The 18,827-nt window shown below is 51.9% G+C and overlaps 1 protein-coding gene across 1 annotated transcript; it reads right to left on the bottom strand.

Moving 5' to 3' along the window:
* Positions 1–1,378: 1,378 nt before the first annotated feature.
* PES1 (pescadillo ribosomal biogenesis factor 1) lies at positions 1,379–18,819 on the bottom strand. Its single transcript, XM_066370473.1, has 15 exons — positions 18,573–18,819; positions 15,769–15,848; positions 14,866–15,019; positions 12,591–12,700; positions 10,205–10,376; positions 10,026–10,115; positions 7,308–7,424; positions 7,122–7,196; positions 6,816–6,902; positions 6,530–6,660; positions 6,049–6,174; positions 5,747–5,931; positions 4,802–4,959; positions 4,511–4,672; positions 1,379–2,625 (listed from the first exon to the last, which is right to left on the bottom strand). The coding sequence occupies exons 1-15, from the start codon at positions 18,594–18,596 to the stop codon at positions 2,542–2,544; spliced, it is 1,755 nt and encodes a 584-aa protein (XP_066226570.1). The 5' UTR covers positions 18,597–18,819; the 3' UTR covers positions 1,379–2,541.
* Between the last annotated feature and the right edge of the window lie 8 nt (positions 18,820–18,827).

Below are 18,827 nucleotides of genomic sequence, written 5' to 3'. Positions count from 1 at the left end.
GAAGCTCAGGCAGGAGACCCATCTCCAGCTGGTCAGCCACTTGCAGGTCTCAGCGGACCCCACCTCTCCAGGGCACCCAGCAGGCCTGAGCACAGTGCCCACAGCATGCAAGTGCACCCCATCCAGGATGCACCCTTTTCCAGTCCTGGGCTTCCCTCCTTCACCCCAGAGGGCTAAGGATGGGGACTAATGCCTATCTATGGCCCGGAATGCTCAGCTCCAGCTGTAGGTAGTGACAAAGTAGCTGGACAGGCACGTCATAGTCCCACTACCCCCGCCATTACTGGCAACTCTGGAATGGGGAAAATTCCACATCAACAAGGCTTCTGGATTTCCCCCTATCTGATGGGCCTGCTCTCCAGCCATGCCCTGGCATTCCTGCCATGGCCTCAAGATGCAGATGTACCCAGGCAAGCCCCAGTCATCCCCAAGGGTAGCAGGCTTTGGCTCCAGAAGCCCTGCCCCTGCCCCTGGAAGCAGCGCTCCACCATTATGTGCATGTCAGAATGGAATATAGTCCTGTCCTGCACCCACAGCAAAGCAGCGGAGACAGGGGTCCTGGGTCCTCTGTTCCCTCAGCCGGAGCCTGCCCAATCTCTTGCCTTCCTTCTCCACAGGCTGGGCCTGTAGCCACTGCTCAAAAAACATCTACAGAGCCTGAGCACAGAGGAGCAGAGAGCCAAGGCTTTCCTTCAGATGCCTTGATGTGGGGAAGGTAGAGCCCAGTACCAAATCAACACTTCCTTGTCCTGGACCCTGTTCCTTACAGCAGTCAGCCCACCAGGGCACCCTGGGAGAGACCATTCTAAAACTCCCTGCCTGACCTGGAAGAGGCTATGACCATTCTGAGCCCCACATTCTAGCCCTGGCTCTTCCATGAGGCACTGGCAGTCACAGGCAAGGGCCTGTCCTCCTGGGCCTCAGCAAGGGCAATGTCACGGTCAGTGAGAAGCCATAAGGACAGCCCAGCAAGAGTAACAAGTCAGGCTGCTGCAACATCCACACTGGGCTGACCTGTGGTAGTGCAGTGGATAAAGCGTCGACCTGGAAATGCTGAGGTCGCCGGTTCGAAACCCTGGGCTTGCCTGGTCAAGGCGCATATGAGAGTTGATGCTTCCAGCTCCTTCCCCCTTCTCTTTCTCTGTCTTTCCTCTCTCTCTCTCTCTCTCTGTCTCTCCCTCTCCTCTCTAAAATGAATAAATGAAAAAAAAAAAAACAACAAACAAAAACCATCCACACTGGGGGTTACTTGGCAGTTCTGCCCAGAATCCCACAAGGTAAAACTTGTTCCCTCAACACAGGCCCCACAGATTCTGCAGGCACTGGCTCTTACCATCTGGGTTGACTCAAGCAGGAAGTAATGACAACCACAGTGGGTTTATTTACCATTTTATTAGACACTTAATACTACTGAGTCTGCATAACTATCATGGAATACCTCCACACATCCCTGGGAAGCAGGCTCCAGAATTTCTACTTCTAATTTACACACAAGGGAGCAGAATCACAGAGTATAAAAAGTATAGGGGCTTGGGCCCTGGCCGGTTGGTTCAGTGGTAGAGTGTTGGCCTGGTGTGCAGGAGTCCCAGGTTCGATTTCCGGCCAGAGCACACAGGAGAAGCGCCCACCTGCTTCTCCACTCCTCCCCCTCTCCTTCCTCTCTCTCTCTTCCCCTCCTGCAGCCAAAGCTCCATTGGAGTGAGGTTGGCCTAGGCGCTGAGGATGGCTCTGTGGCCTCTGCCTCAGGCGCTAGAATGACCCTGGTTGCAACAGAGCAACGCCCCAGATGGGCAGAGCATCGCCCCCTGGTGGGCATGCCAGGTGGATCCCGGTCGGGCGTATGCGGGAGTCTGTCTACCTCCCTGTTTCCAACTTCAGAAAAATACAAAAAAAAAGTATAGAGGCTCGACTGTGAACTAGGGGCTGACTGACTTCAAAGTCCAAGCCCAGAACCTCTGTATCTACTTTCTGACATCCTTGGGCCCAAAGGAGTCCCTGGACATCCAGAGAATTCTGACAAGTGACCAGGCCCTTCTCTGTAAATGCCAGGCTTGTCCAGCTTGGAGCACAGGGTACTAGGTGGCCCTTCTCTAACATCAAGAAGGCTCATGAATACAGAATTTAATTGGCTGCAAAACTCCAGCCATTTAATAATAAGTGCTTTCCCACCCTCCCACATCACAGCATCGGGAGAATCATGGGTCCGACTGTGTGTGTAGGGAACTGCAGAAAGCCAGGGTGAATGGGAGCAGCTGGCAAAGGGCTGCTGGGGCCCTGCTCCCCATGTTGCTGACTCCTGGGAGATACAGCTGGACTGGGCAATCACTTCTTCCTGCTACAGCTCCATCCAAGTGAGGCTGGGGCTGCCCATGGGCTCAGGCAGAGAGCATGAGAGGAGGCCAGGGCCAGCAGCAGGAGGAGGGGAATGAAAACAGAGAAAGTCTGGGACTCCAGTCTGCCATCAAGCCTGGGTCCTCTGGCCTGCCTGTGCCAAGTCCAGCTGCCCAGAGCTGGCCTGGCCCATCAAGAGGCTGCCACCACTCACACTGGCCTTGTCTTCTTAGCCTTCTTCTCAGATCTCACGGCGTCATCGTGGGCTTTCCGCTTCTCCGCCAGTTTGTTGGCCTATGGGGAGCAAGGGGGAGGAAGTCAGCAGGGAAGGAGACTCTCCCCTTCTCTTACTCGAAGTCATCCCTTAAAAGCAGAGCTTCCAGAAAAACCACAGGGAAAAACATCTGTTTGAACAAACTCAGATGAAGAAACAAGCCTTCACGTTTGCCTTCAAAACTATCATTTTGCCCTGGCAGGTTGGCTCAGTGGTAGAGCATCAGCCTGGTGTGCAGGAGTCCTGGGTTCGATTCCCGGCCAGGGCACACAGGAGAAGTGCCCATCTGCTTCTCCACCCCTCCCCCTCTCCTTCCTCTCTGTCTCTCTCTTCCCCTCCCTCAGTCAAGGCTCCATTGGAGCAAAGTTGGACTGGGCGCTGAGGATGGCTCTATGGCCTCTGCCTCAGGCGCTAGAATGGCTCTGATTGTGGCAGAGTGACGCCCCCAGATGGGCAGAGCATCGCCCCCTGGTGGGTGTGCCAGGTGGATCCCGGTCGGGCACATGCGGGAGTCTGTCTGACTGCCTCCCCGTTTCCAGCTTCGGAAAAATAAAAAATAAATTAAAAATAAATAAATAAAACTATCATTTTATGGGCCCATAGCAGGTTAGGAGGATCCCTGGCTCCCAGAACTGGAGGCACTTCCCCGCTTACCCCCTCCCCTTGGGAAAGCTGGGTACCATTCAAACTTCACTAGGAGCTGCTGGGGAGGGGTCAAGCTGGAACAGTCTCCCCCAAGACCATCTGGCAATATCTACTACAAAACAGGCAGGCCTGTCAACCTGGTTATTACACTCCTAAGAATTAACCCTACAGAGATTGGAGGGTAGGTAGGTACAACTCAGTGTCTTTTCTAAAAATGACTAAACCCAGAAAACAATCTAATCCTATCAGCAGGGAACATGTGACGTGTTCTATATTCATGCAATGGTTAAATAAAAAACCCCGCAAAATACTATGCAGCTTGATGCCCCAGAAACAATGTCTATTACTACATGCGCTAAAGAAACCTGGGGGTGGCCCTGGCTGGTTGGCTCAGTGGTAGAGATTGGCCTGGCATGCAGAAGTCCCGGGCTCGATTCCCGGCCAGGGCACACAGGAGAAGTGCCCATCTGCTTCTCCACCCCCCCCTCCTTCCTCTCTGTTTCTCTCTTCCCCTCCCGCAGCCAAGGCTCCATTGGAGCAAAGATGGCCCAGGCGCTGGGGATGGCTCCTTGGCCTCTGCCCCAGGCATTAGAGAGGCTCTGGTCGCGATAGAGCGACGCCCCGGATGGGCAGAGCGTCGCCCCCTGGTGGGTGTGCCGGGTGGATCCCGGTCGGGCGCATGCGGGAGTCTGTCTGACTGTCTCTCCCCGTTTCCAGTTTCAGAAAAATACAAAAAAAAAAAAAAAAAAGAAACCTGGGGGCTGTTACTGTCGATCACCCCAGGGCAGGGCAGGACCGTGAGCTTCTTCCATCACAGTGTTCTGGTCTGCACAGAACTTTAGTTTTTGTTTAGGGTTTTTATTTTTTCCCCACAATGAGCAGATGTGGCTTTGTGAACAAGAAGAAACAAAATAGAAGCTTAACCAAAACCTCCTGCAGACCCCCCAGCTTTAGGCACTTCTGTTAAATGGTCCTTCATAACAGCGTGCTGAGTCTTCTGAGACAGATCTGTCCCCAGACCCCAGCAGACTCAGAAACATCCAGTCTATGAAGCAGACTGAAGCCCTGAAGAGAGCCTAGTTGAAAGCCCCTGACACCAGGATGCCCATACAGGCCTGGGTGAGGGCCTCAGAAGCTAGGCTGGGCCAGGTGAGCAACCTCACAAAGAGGCCAGGACAAGAGCCCAGTCTGCGCAGAAAAGAGCCAGTTGGCCTCAAGGTTCACCTGTGCAGCCACACCCGGCAGGTGGTAGGGACTCACCTCCCGGATCTTGCGCCTCTTCCCAAACATGATCTTGTTGTAGAGGTACTTCTCCCGCTTCTTCATCATCATGATGGCCAGCCGCTTGGCCTCACTCTCCTCCTCTTGAGCCAGCCGCTGCTTGTCCTCCAGCTTCACAGTGCCTGCCATCACCATGGGCTTCTGGGAACACAGGGTAGGGTGCTTGTGGATGATGCAGGTCCCCACCCCCACCCCTTCTGGGCCAGGGTTGGCACCAAGATGGCCAGTGGGGCTGTTTCCCAGGCCGCACTCCGGTCAGCTCCCTGGTACCTTCCCCTCCATCCTCTGCTCCTCCAGAGCTGTCAGCTGGGCCTCTTCCTCCTGTTCTGAACCAGCTTCTGTATCTTCCTCCTCTTCTTCATTTTCTTCCTCTTCACCACCGTCATTGTCTTCCTCCTCATCCTCCTCTTCAGATTCATTCAAATTTCCTATAAATAGCCAGTGACTTCTGAGTGGTCAGGGAGCCTGCACTTTCCCTGGCCAGGTCAGAACTAGTGCCAGGCCCCAGCCTCTTCAGCTCTGGGGACATTCCAGAGGCAGGGCAGGGCTGTCCCAACCATGCCTCCTCTGGCACCTCTCATCACAATCCCATCAGAGGAAATTCCAGCCCAACCTCCTTCTGAGTTCTGCTGCCTCCTATATAAACATTGATAACAATTTCCAAACCATTCTTCTGCTCAGTTACATTACTCTGAACATTAAGAACACCTGACTGTAGACCACAGATGTGCCCTTCTCCTAAACTTTATTCCAAAGGTCAGTAAAAGAGCTTTGAGAGGACCCAGGTTCAAAACCCAAGGTTGCTGGCTTGAGTGCGGGCTCACCAGCTTGAGCATGGGATCATAGACATGACCCCATGATCACTGGATCACTGGCTTGAGCCCAAAAGTCACTGGCTTGAAGCCCAAGGTCGCTGGCTTGAGCAAGGGGTCACTAACTCTGTTGTAGCCCCCCTGTCAAGGCACATATGAGAAAGCAATCAATGAACAACTAAGAACAATGAGGAACTGATGCTTCTCATCTTTCTCCCTTCCTGTCTGTCTGTCCCTCTCTCTGTCACATAAGAAAAAAGGGGAGGGGGCTTTGTACCTCTGCTGCCCTGTTGTCTGGATCTTGCCACCTTTGTAACCAAGAAGGGAAACGCCCAGCTGAGGCCCAGGGAGCCAAGACTAGTACAGAGGAGCCTGCTGACACTGCCCAGCCCCTCCCACTCACCGGGGTGCTCTCCCCGCTGCAGGGCCAGTAACTTCAGCTTCTCTGGGGGGACGTAATCGCCTTCCTTCTCTGACACGAAGGGCGAGAGGTGTGGGGGCAGCTGCACCCCGGGGAAGTAGTCTGCCACAGGGAGGAGGAGCCGGGCATTCACAGAGTCAAACAGCCACTGCGGCTGCACGTAGTACCTGGCACAGAGCGGTAGCAGAGACAGGTCACCTCCCCCTCTGCAGAGGCCTTGAAACAGACCTCTGCACTCAGAACCCCAAACAGGCAGAGGGAGATGAGGACCCTGGGGGCATTACCTGCCGATGGCAGGAGTCTGCTGCCCAGGTCGGTCAACAATCTGGTGGGTGATGCAGGAGTCTGTAACGTCATAGGTGGCCCCGATGCACAGAGACTTGTCCCAGGACACGTCCCCCCCAAAACTCCTACAGGCACAAGGGGAGCCCATGAAAGTACTCAGGCATGAGGTTCTGACCCTGGGACTTACTGGCCCCCAAGCTCACCTTCCTAGGACACAACTGCCCTTCCCCACCCTAGGTTCCCCAATCTGGCCCAGTGGAGACCTTCTGCCTTAAGGTGATGAGAAAGTGATACCAGCAGCCCCCTGACGAGCACTTCCTGTGTGCTTGGGGTATGCCGAGCACTTTCTACACCCATTTTGTTGAGTCCTCACAACAGCCCTGAGAAGTGGATACTGACACCATCCCAAAGTTACCAATGGGTGTTCAGGGCTACCCTGTGGGGGCAAGACCCAGCCCAGAGTGCTGTTGACCTCCTTACCTGATGATGAAAGCCAGGGCCTCACGGGGCACCTCGCGGTTCAGGAAGAACTTCAGGCCCTCGAAGAGCTTCTTGTGCTTCTCCTGTGCCTCTAGCTCCTTCCTGCGGTCCTCCTCCTGTGCTGCCATCTCCTGCAGAGAAAGGGCCCAGGCTGTCAGTCCTGCCCACAGCCCCAATGCAGGGCAGGGGTTGGAAATGACCCTCCCACCCCTGTGCTTCCTTCTAGATCCCTCAGTCCCAACAGCCCTGCCCCGCCTGCCCTTGTGGAAGGCAGCACAGTACTCACCCCATCAGCAGGAAAGTCGTCCACCTCAGCCTCCTCCTCTGCAGGCACCACCACACGGGCCAGACTGGCGCTGAGGGCTGCCAGTTTCTACAGAAAAGAAGCAAGACCGCAGGGCTGTTGCTTGCAGGTGGGAAGCCTTACCTGGGGGTGTGGCCAGAGGAGGCGAGGGGTTGCAGTGACAGTTCTTGGACATCAGCGGGTTTGGGTTTTGAGGGAAACCCCAAGACCACATATGTAGCCACAATCACCCCTGGGCCAGGGACCATCTGGGGGATGCAGGGCTGATACTCTGGAAGCCTCTCTCACCTCCATAAAGCTCTCAGAGTCCAATGCATAGCTGTCTTCGTGGGCCTTTGCGTCTGTGTGGGCCTGACCCTCGAGCTAAGAGACATAGGAAGGTCGGAGGAAGAGGATGCCCAAGCCCCCGCCTCCATGTGGACAGAGAAGGGCTGTGACCCCTGCACTGTGAGGAGGCAGTGGGCTGGGCCCTACCTTGGGTGGGTAATGCAGGTTGAGTGACTGGTAGAGGCGGAAGTTGACGAAGCCCAGCAAGGTGGTATAGAACTCAGTGAAGGTGGCCATAACTCTGTAGTCCACATCTGTTGGGTGCTGGGAGGAACAGGAGACACATCAGCAGGGCAGGTGCAGACAGTGAGAACTCACGTGAGGTGAGGAACTCCCCCAAGGCAGCCCTGCCCCATAGAAAGGGGCTGTGTGGCATGTCCCCACCTGGGAGTATTCTCGGCACCAGTGAGGCTCCGGACAGGGGTCAGAAGGGTTAGGGGTGTCCTGGAAGCCAGTGGCAGATCCCCAAGCCATGCAGGGGGAGCTAGCAGGGAGCAAGGGAAACCTCTGTCCCACTGTTCCCAGGACTGGCAGCAATCTTCCCCACCCCTCATCCTTGCTGAGACTTTATCCTTGCAGAGGTCACCTTCCCTGACCAGGCTGGTCAGAGCTTGTACCAGAATTCCCAGAGCCTAGCACTATCGCTGGCCCAACTGGGGACAATGGGTGGACAGCACTCAGAAACTCCAAACCCTGGCAAGAACCTTGGGACAAACACTCAGAACTAAGCGACCCGGCTTCAGACCCAGCCAGAAATAAAGGCAAGACCTGAGGATACAGGATAGGTTGGGGAGGCTGGCTGACTTGGCTCCAGGGAGCCCTGGAGAAATGACAGGCAGAAAAGCTGCTTGCTTAGGACAAATGCACAGAGCCACCCTTGTGAGCTGCCCGCCCAGTAAGCAGGGGACAGGAAAGGGTTCATCTTGGCCCTAGAGAAGATGATAAAGCAAAACAAGGCAAGGATCTGAGAGCTAAATCAAAGCACCTCAACTCCTGAGGAGCACTGTCCCCCACAACCAGGGACACTAACCCAGCCCTGCTGACCCCTGAAACCTGGGTAATGTCAGAATCGGTAATGATCACAACACCCACTTTGTGCTGGGCATGCCTACGACTCTGAGCTGTTTTTCCATCCTGCCAGCAAGCAGTGACCTGGCCTGGGGTGGGGAGTTGGAGAGGGGTGCTGGGGCCAAGAGGTACCCTATTTGTGCCCCCTCTCACATCTCCATCCTTTCAAATTCATCTATAGGACCCTTGATGGGCCTGGCGAGCATCTGAGCACCAACTCCATTTCCTATTGTGCAGTGTTGAGTAGGGTTCCCCCCACCTGTGTGGGTACTACTTTCAGGGAACCAACACCAAACACTAAGGAGGAGGGGGCACACCAGGGCCTCACCTACGACCCGGTCCTCCGTCCTCCTGTTGAGAGGATGGAACAGCAGTGAGCTGGCCAGGGAGGAAGCAGGAACGAGTGGCCGTTCCCTTCCCCCAGGCCAGCTGTGTGGAGGCTGGCCTCCACAGGGCCCTATTCACCACCGGGAGGGCACACAAAGCCCAGTCTGAGCAGCACGGGGGTGGGATATCAGAGAAGAGGAAGGAGCAGGAGAGCCAGAGAGGAAAGAGGGAAGGCAGGAAGGAAGGAGGAGAAGAGGAGGGACAGAACAGGGAAGAGGAAAGACCCACGGGTTCTGGCACACAAGCCTGTCTCCCAGAGTGGGAATAGGGACTGCTGAGGGCCAAGCCCGCCTCTCACCCACAAACAGACTGCAGCCTGCCACCAAACGTCACCACTGTTCCAGTCAGAATGGCTGTGGCCCTCGAACCCCTCCAGCCTAGGTTAAAGGAGAGGAGTCCAGCCCCTGGCTTTACCCTGGAGCACCTGATAACCTGGTAGCAGACCCACTGTCCAGCCAGGCTGATGCAGCTGCTCTCCACTCAGGACGCCTCCACTCAGGACGCCAGTTCCCACTCAACGCACAAGCAGGAAACTGGGCCAAACACATAGAATGACAAATCAGGTACTGCGCCTGGCCAAGACCTTGTGGGAGACTAGAGGCCACTGATGCCCCACAAGGAGTCAAAACCAGGATTTTCATGGATCCCTACCAAATGTTACCAGTTTAAAAAAACAAATAAGGGCCTGACCTGTGGTGGCGCAGTGGATAAAGCGTCGACCTGGAAATGCTGAGGTCGCCGGTTCAAAACCCTGGGCTTGCCTGGTCAAGGTACCTATGGGAGTTGATGCTTCCAGCTCCTCCCCCCTGTCTCTCTCTCCCTCTTTCTCTCTTCTCTAAAATGAATAAAAAAAAAAAAATTAAAAAAACAAATAAGGAGTGCCATGTGCTGGATGCCTTCCTTGTGTTCACCTGCCCCAATCTCCCCTGGCCCCGGCCTTGGCCCTACGTGGGGGACAGGAGAGGGGGGAGCTGAGGAGTTAAGCAAAGCAGCTTGACCCAGGTCTGGAAGCTGCTAGCAAGAGAGCAGGATGAAGATCCCAGTGGCTCAGAGAGTAGGGCTGAGCTTGGCCACGTCCTGACGCCAGCAGCCACTAACTATTCATTCAGCTACCCTAAAGGATACTTTGAAAAACTCTTAAATCCTCACTACAATGCTTAGAAAGTGGAAGCATATCATAAACAGAGGCAGAGAGAGGTGAAGGAACATGTTCAAGGTCAACCAGCCGGGGAGTGCTGGGGCCAGGCTGGCTTGAGTCCCTAGCACATTCCCCACCTGAGCCCACATCTCCAGCCAGCACATGCTGTACTCTGCAGCAAAGGGAAACACCCTCTTTGCTCAGGTCTGTATATGTCTAGGAGCCAGAGGGAGAACAGTCCAGCACAGGCCCCTCCCCACTGGCACACTCACATCATGGGAGAAGGCATAGGGTGTGATCCAAACAATCGGCTGCCCCAGCACCTCGGCCTGGTAGTAAATGCCTTTGATGGATAGGAAGACCTGGAGGGAAGGGTAGAGAGTACGGTTAAAATCAAAGGGGCAGTGAAGGAGAGAGCAGGTGGGGCCCTGCCAGGTGGCCCTGAGCTCACCTTGCGCAGGGCCCGGGCGGCGATGACGTAGTGCATGAACTCCACAGTGAGCCTGCGGCATAGCTGAATGGTCTGTACGTGGCACTTGCCGGTCCGGGGGAAAGTGGAGAAGAGAAAGCACATGGAGAGGGCGTCGTCCAGGTCCCGAAGAGCATCTATGAACGTGGGGTATCTGCATGGCCAGAAGGGCAGCACTCATAGGTTCGGTTATGGACCACCCCGGAGGCCCCATACCCAAAGCCAAGTCTTGCCACTGCCACCTCCTGACCAGAAAGTCAGGCAGTGCCCAGAGGCCTGGTGGTGCCAGCTTCCCCACAGCCTTGGGAGGAGCCATGAATCAGCACATGCCCACTTAGTACTGAGGATCAGAGAAATCTTGACAGGGTCCCCAAGACACCCCCTGCAAACCAAGGACTTGTTCTCGATCCACTTCCATATATTGTGGTCAAAGAGGGCAGGCCAAGTCAATGGCTCTCTCTTTCTTAAGGAGGAAACTTCAGAACCAAAAAATCTATCTGGAGGTCCAAGACAGAAAGCAAAAAAATATGACGCTGCCCTAGTAGACCACAGTGGAGGGTGGGAGCATGTCTGCTCTCAGCAGCACTTACAGCTCCAGGTCCAGTGATGGGTTGTTTTGTCTCTCATCACCCAGACCTCTGTCTAGTTTACAGAACCAATTAGAACCAGACAGTAAGAACGCTGGAACTGGGTCCTGGGCCAGGAAGAGCCAGAGCAAGGAAGTACTCCCAGGGATCCTATGGTAAATCAGGACACCAATGAGAACGAGCCTTCTCAGCAGGATCCACGATCCACGACAGTGTGCCTGCCCTGCCGAGGGATGGAGCTGTGGGGCCATGGAAAGGCACTGGAGTACAAGTACTGCCACCTGAATTCCAGTTCCAGTGCGACTCGGGGTGATTCCCTTTGTTTCACTCAACCCTAGTGGTTTCATTTGGAAAATGACAAGATTTGACCAGACTGCTGTTTTAAAACTGGGCTTTGCAGCTTTCAGAAAATACCTGGGGACAAGTGAAGAGACAGGGCCTCAAATCTCCCCACTCTAGCCAGAGCAGCTACCAAAGCCTCTAGCATCCACACTGCCTTCCAGGAAGCTTCCTTTTGCAGACAGGGTTCTGTTGTTTCAAAAAGAGACTCTCAAAACCACAGGACCAGAGATGGCCTATGTCTTCCTGCCATAGGTGGCATCACACACTAAAAACAAGTCAGGAGGGGCCTGCTAGGTCTTCAAAACCCAACCAAGATGGGAGAAAGGCTGCAGGAACTTCAAGCAAGACAACAGGAGGAGAGGCATCAGGTTTCCTGGTGCAGAGGCCAGTGCCTCAGGCATTCTTCTCCACCTTCCAGACAAACCCACCAACCCAGGCCCTTTGTAGAAACAGCACCATTTCGGAGCCACCTGGTTCTCTTTCTTAACTAATGGCTAAGGAGGTGTGGGTGTATGACATGGAATGGAAACACACAACCATACCATCACCAGGTGTGTAGAGAATCCAGACACTTGTTTTTTTGTGCATTTTTTCATTTGCTTCACATAACAGCTGTGTGTCACAGGCAGGACAGGAGGACTTTCCTGGAGCAGGAACTGTTCATGGGTCACCCAGCTCGTGGGCTGTGGGGCTGGGGTGAGAACACCCACTGTCAAGCTCCTATGCCAGGGCTCTTCCCGTATTAGCCCATGGCTGGGCTGGCTCAATGAAGCCAAGTCCATCTAAAAGCTAAGTATTCCCACGCCATCAGCCCCCAAAAGAGGATGGACATTCGGTTAGCCCTGAATCTCACCACTACTAACATTTTGAGCCAAGATGTTATGTGTTGTGGGGACTGTTTTATGCACTGTAGGGTGACTGGCAGCATCCCTGGCCTCTACCCATTAAAAACCAGTAGATCCTCTCACCCAAGTCATTCTAAACCCTGGTTAAGAATCACCACCCCTAGTTAGGAGCCACTGATTTAGACAATGGATGAGTGGGACTGCTGAGAAGGCTGAGAATGGTTAAGATCAGGTGTCCGGCCATATCCTCCAGGTCTGACCATACTCCTGCTGTGCATGCTCCAGAACTCTGGCTCTCTCTTACCCCAGGGTCTTTGCAATGGCTGTTGCCTCCACTTGGACTATGGTTCCCTTGGCTGGCTCAAACTTCTCTGCTCAGAGAGACCTCCTCTGACAAGCCAGTAATGAACTTGTGTCCCCCAGTTCTGTGCCCACAGCATCCTTCACGATGCTCATTATGACTTGCAATCATTATAGCAATTTGTCAGTTTAGGTTTTGGTCTGCTTCCTCTAAAAGGATACCAGCAGCTTTGGCAGGGTCCTGGTCTTATTCCCCACTGTACCTTTAGTGCTAAGACTGAGTCCCCAACCTACCGCTCCTTGACGATGTGGTCAAGCTTGTAGTTGGGCTTGTTGTCCTTCAGACGTTCCACAGTGTTCCATTCACTCTTCCCATAGGCCTTCCGGAGCTTCCGGACAAACACCTGGGAGAGAAAAAGAGACACCTGATGCTGGGACCAAAGGCTCCTGGAGGCCCCTCTTCTATGGAGAAGGGATATGTGGGGTGGGAGGATTCCTAAGGTCTCCTGAAGCTGTCTGACTGTGACATCTGCTTCCTCAGCCCAGAATGTATAAAACAGCCAACTCTAAGAAACATCAAAACTGACACCCCCACTAACGAGCAGAACCCAAAAATAACATTTCAGTCGATGGACTTCATATACAACAATGGCCCCATAAGATTATAATGGAATCAAAAAATTCCCATCACCAATTAATGTCACAGCCATCATTAACATTGGAGAACAATGCACTGCTCACGTGTTTGTGGTGATGCTGGAGGAAACAAATCTACCGCATGGCTGCTAGTCACACAAAAGCACAGCACACTAGATGCAGTACCTATTACTTGATAATAAACGACTGTGTTACTGCTTTATGTATTTACTATACAATACTTTTTTGTTATTTTAGAATGTACTCTTTCTACTTCTTAAAAAAGTTTGCTGCAAAACAATACGCTGTTAAGTTGATAGCAATCTCACACATCTCATGTTTACTGTGTCTCTGGACTGCATCAACTTCTCGTGGGCTTGATTTAATCTCGTGTTATTTTGTACAGTAACATGCTGTACAGGTTTGTAGTCCAGGAGCAAAAAGCTATCCCCTACAGCCTAGGTGTGCAGTAGGCTATACCATCCAGGTTTGTATAAGTATACACCAGGGGTCCCCAAACCTTTTACACAGGGGGCAAGTTCACTGTCCCTCAGACTGTTAGAGGGCTGGACTATAAAAAAAAACTATGAACAAATCCCTATGCACACTGCACATATCTTAAAGTAAAAAAACAAAATGGGGTCCTGGCCAGTTGGCTCAGTGGTAGAGTGTCAGCCTGGCGTGCGGGGGTCCCGGGTTCGATTCCCGGCCAGGGCACACAGGAGAAGCGCCCATCTGCTTCTCCACCACTCCCTCTCTCCTTCCTCTCTGTCTCTCTCTTCCTCTCCCGCAGCCAAGGCTCCATTGGAGCAAAGATGGCCCGGGCGCTGGGGATGGCTCCTTGGCCTCTGCCCCAGGCGCTAGAGTGGCTCTGGTAGCGACAGAGCAGCGTGCCGGGTGGATCCCGGTCGGGCGCATGCGGGAGTCTGTCTGACTGTCTCTCCCTGTTTCCAGCTTCAGAGAAATACCAAAACAAACAAACAAAAAACAAAAAAAACAAAATGGGAACAAATACAATATTTAAAATAAAGAACAAGTAAATTTAAATCAACAAACTGACCAGTATTTCAATGGGAACTATGGGCCTGCTTTTGGCTAATGAGATGGTCAATGTGCTCCTCTCACTGACCACCAATGAAAGAGGTGCCCCTTCCGGAAGTGCAGCGGAGCTGGATAAATGGCCTCAGGGGGCCGCATGCGGCCTGCAGGCTGTAGTTTGGCGACCCCTGGTATACACTATGATGTTCACACAATAATGACATCACCTAACAGTGAGGATATGTCCTAAGAAATGAACCAATGGGTGATCATGACTGTCGTTTTAAAACCTAGCAACAAAATAGAGCCAGCCACCCACCTCGGTGGACTTGGTTGAACAAGAGGGCCAGGAGCTAGCTGTGGCCACCAGGTGGCACCCTGCCCCTCCCACTGAGAGCCTCAGCCTGGCCCCGCTGCTCTACAAAGCTTTCAATAACAGCAGTCTACTTTCAATTATTTGCATTTCATATAAACAGGTTTCTACTTTCCCTGTGGTATTTAAGCATTTAATGGTTTCTCTTTGTGGAATGAAAAGCTTGGTCTCCTGGGAGCAATGCTAGAAAGAATCTGAATAGCAGGGTGTCTTTGGGCAAAGAACACACCTGAGAGCTCCTGAAATAGCCCATCGTTGTTGACTCAAAGGCAATAAATTTACTCTTTTTCAAAAGAACCAGGGGAGAAGTACAACATGTAAAGCATTAATCATCTGCCAGGTTCTGTGCAAATGATTTCTACACATGATTTCAGTCAATCCTCAGAACAATCCTTTCAGATAAAATTACATCACGCATTGTACAGGCTTGCTCAGAGACTAAACAACTGCCCAAGGTCATAGTTAGTGGGTCGTAGAGCTGCAATGGGCCCATTCACACAGACCCTAGAGCCCAAGCATCACCTTGTATTCCCGGAACTTGTTGACAATGGGTTCATGGAGGAGGAACTTGATGTCTTTCAGAAGGTAAAAAGTCCGGGCTGCTGTGGAGCCCTTGTTAACCTTCTTCTTGTGTTTGGGTTCATGGGGATAAATGCCTTTCAGGATGCACAGCCGCCTGGAAGACAAAGGCCATTCCTTCTGTCAGTTAACGTGCTGAGCACTGGCCACATCGGGCCTGGAAAACAGCACTGAACAGGGAACACAGAGGGACTGACCTTGGAGAGCTCACATTTAGTGAGGAGTCTGACAATCACAAGTCCCCCCCAAATCACATAATACAGATTGTCACAAGCACCAGAGAGGAAACAAGCAGGATGTTGGGAGGGGTAGGACGGCAGGTACCCCTTCTAGCAAAAGTAGTCAGGGAAGGCCTTGCTGAGAAACCAACATTTCAGTCATATCAAAGTGAGAAGAGCATCCTGAGAAGGACAAAGGTGGTAAGGATGGAAAGTGCTGAGCACACCTGAAGGACTATAAGTGGGCTAGCTGGCAGGGCCAGGCCATGCAGGAATCTCAATTTGACTAGATAAGGAGTACCCCAAGCTCTAGGGCCTGGAGTCTCTATTGTCAGCAGGGAGGGGATGGGTGACAAAGACCCAAATAGAGAGCAGCAGTGTGTTATGCCGGTGGACCCATTCTGATGACTCAGGGCGGTGTGACCCAGGTCTCCTCCAGCTCCCCACAGACCACACTTGGCAAAGCACAGTTTAGAGCAAGGCCAGGTGAGAAACAGGAAGGATGTCAGAATTCCAGACGCAGTTTGTAGCAGCACAGAGAATATAGGGATGCAGCTGAGTTTTCCTTGTGTGATTCACTCCCCAAGCACAGTCAAGATCCCCCTATTCCACTCCTTTCCAACCTCACCTGAAGTCGGGCAGGCTCAGCTGCAGCTTCTTCCGGGCTTTGTTTCGCGTGATGTAGTTGGTGGCAGAGCCTCGTTCATACTTGGGGAGAAAAACACCAATTGTCCATTAGCAATGACTGAAGTGACTGACATCAATTTCTAGGCACGTCTCATGCCAAAGGCAAACATCACTTTGGATAAATGGCTGAGAGGCTTCTGGATAAGAAACACTGTAGGAAGGGAACCCACTCACCTAAACGAGCTCTCCCGCACAGTCCTTGTAGTGGTCAACATAAAGGACACATACATCTGCATGGTGCTGGGGACCATGAGGTTGCCACGGATCAGATGCTGTGCCAAGCACTTAGTAGTAGTAGCTCTAAGTATTAGCCATTTTGATTAGCAATTTCCACACATTATTTCATTTAATCCCCACAAGACTGTGAGGTGGATGCCATCAGAACTCCTGATTCATGTGGGAGAAGACGTCTTGGTAAAAGAATCCAGGTCACATAGCTTTTGAAGGGCTAGGGCTGGGAGTCACACCTAGTTCTGAGTCCTGAACTTGAATGCCTAATCCACTAACCAATGGTCTCAACCTTTTCTCATTATAATTACCTCACCACTAGCAAAAGCCTTTTTACACCTTCCCTCCCTTAATTGCGCTCTCTCACAGCCCCATGTAATGTTAATATCATAGATATACTGTGGATATGTTTATTTAATACAGTCCTTTAGAAGCCCACAAACCATTGTCATATCTAAGACACCCCCTCCCCTCCACCAAGGAGATGAGAGCATCTGGTTGAGAACACATGCTCTAAACCACAAAGTCTATCCCCCTCTTCCCCATTCAATCATTCAACAGACAATACCAGGACCTCTACTATGTTTCAAGCATTAAACTAGACGCTATGAGCGCAATCAAAACAAAAGACCTAGCCCTGGCAGTCCCAATATCCCAAGGTTGCAGGTTCAATCCCCTGCCAGGCACATAGGAATCAACCAATGAATGCATAAATAAAGTGGAACAACAAATGGATGCCCCCACCAACCTAATATTAAAAAAGAAAAAAGAAGAAAAAAAGGCTTAGTCTCTACCTGCTCCCAAGGAGCATATTGTCTTTACTGTTTTGAGCAACCATCTGGAGGTCTATAATGCCAAGATGCTGCCTCACACTCACATCTTTGTCACCCTGATAAAGAGGAGTAAGTAGTTCAGCACACCAAGCACCACACAATGCTAACCAAGTATGCCCTTTCTAAACATGCTCTTCCTCTGGAATCAAATAGCTGGAGACTCAATGGCCAGGTGCAACTCTAAAGAGATAAACCTGTAAGTTTATGAATAACCTCACAATCACAAAACACACCCTTCATTCATTCTTTCCTTCAGACATTTATTGTCTATTGGCGATCAGGCCCATGCCAAATCCGGGGATACAAAGATGAGTTTCAAACTGTCTCAAAAAGTTGTCTTCATTAGAAGTGCTTTCCATTGCCCAGTTCTTCCTGGATGTGTGTGTGTGTGTGGTGGGAGTTAGGCATTTTGAGCTGTTGAGTGCTGCCAGCATCTAGTGGGGTAAGATGTCACGGATGCTGCTAAACATCTCACAGTGCACTGAACAGCCTTTCTCACAACAAAGCGTATCAGGCTCAAAACGGCTGTGAATCTCAGCTTTAAAAACTGTCATGATTTGTTTATCCGTCTGCATCTGAGCCACAAGGGAAGGTTTTCCATTTTATATCTTTGTAGTTCCAATCACTTGTACTTACTGGGTGCTCAACAGTGTTTTGGATTAAATGCAAACTGGCAAAAGAAACTTTCAAGCTAAAGGAAACACTTAAAGGCAACCACATCTTCCTCAGCCTCATCCCTTCTCCACACAGCAATAAGAACTCCTTGAAAAACCAATTTTGTTACTCTCCTTTTAGTTTAGTCCTAGTGCACTAAACAAACAAACAAACAAAAAACCCAAGCTCTTCTCTGTGGCTAACAGGCCTTCCATGATCTGGTTCCTTAAGAACCCCAACCCCAGCAGATGCCATTCTTCCCTTGGTTTATTATACCCCAGGATCACTGTCCTTCCAATTCTTTGCACACAGCAAGCCTTTCCCACCTCAGGGCCTTGGCACTCAGTTCCCCCTGCCAGGCTTGTTCAGTAAGCACTCCTATGCCCCAGAACCTATTTGAGGTCTTCTGGTCTTCAGACTTCAACTTATGTGTTATGACTCAAGAGAGACTTCCCAAGACAGCGCTAACTGCAGTAAGTATCCTTTTATATTCATCCTTATCCCTCGTTTGCTTCCTTCTCGGCACATTTAACAACCTTTGATAGTTTTATTTGGTTATTTTAGTGTTCATCTTCCCTACCAGAAAAATGAGCTAGGGTAAGGCAGGGACCACATCTGCTTGTTTATGACTCCATCTCCCGTGCCCAGGACAGGGCCTGGTTCCAAAGAAAAGGGGTAACAAGTTTCTGAGAAGATGAATTCGACGTAAGAGAGAATTTTACGTAATGTTTATCAATTCTTGACGCCGTCAACAGCTGTCCTTCGGCTAGATCTGCTTTTGAGATGAACCTGCGCTTGGTTATCAATTCTCTCACGGCCCTACTCCGGGTTCATTCCCGGATTTCACCGAACAAACACTGCCTTTCTCGCCCATCCTCGAGATGGCTGTTTCCCGTCGCGTTGATCCCAATCATTTCTGTCCGACGAGGGGACAAAGCCGGGGAAAGGCGTAGTCCCCAGGCTTCGTCGTGCCCATCTGCCACCTCCCGAAGCTCCCTCGCCATCGCATTCCGGGATCTACCCTGCTCACCTTCTTCTTCTCCAGGCCTCCCATGGCTCCACGCTGATGGGTCCACAGGCACCGCGCGGTCTGACAGCGCCACTTCCTCCCGTACCGGCCCTGCCTAAGGCCCCGAGGCCCCCACGCTACTGGCCTGAACGGCTGCCCAACAAAGTGCCTGAGCGAGTGTAGGAATACAGGTGGAGCTTTTCTCTTCAAGATTGAAGAAGGAAAAAATCATTAAGACGGCTGTTTGAACGCTTCCCCACCCAAGAGTCTATTACA

The sequence above is a fragment of the Saccopteryx leptura genome, chromosome 2 (genome assembly GCF_036850995.1).
Source record: "Saccopteryx leptura isolate mSacLep1 chromosome 2, mSacLep1_pri_phased_curated, whole genome shotgun sequence".
NCBI classification, from domain to species: domain Eukaryota; kingdom Metazoa; phylum Chordata; class Mammalia; order Chiroptera; family Emballonuridae; genus Saccopteryx; species Saccopteryx leptura.
The sequence above is the reverse complement of the archived record's forward strand: the minus strand, read 5'-3'. Positions and strand labels throughout refer to the sequence as shown.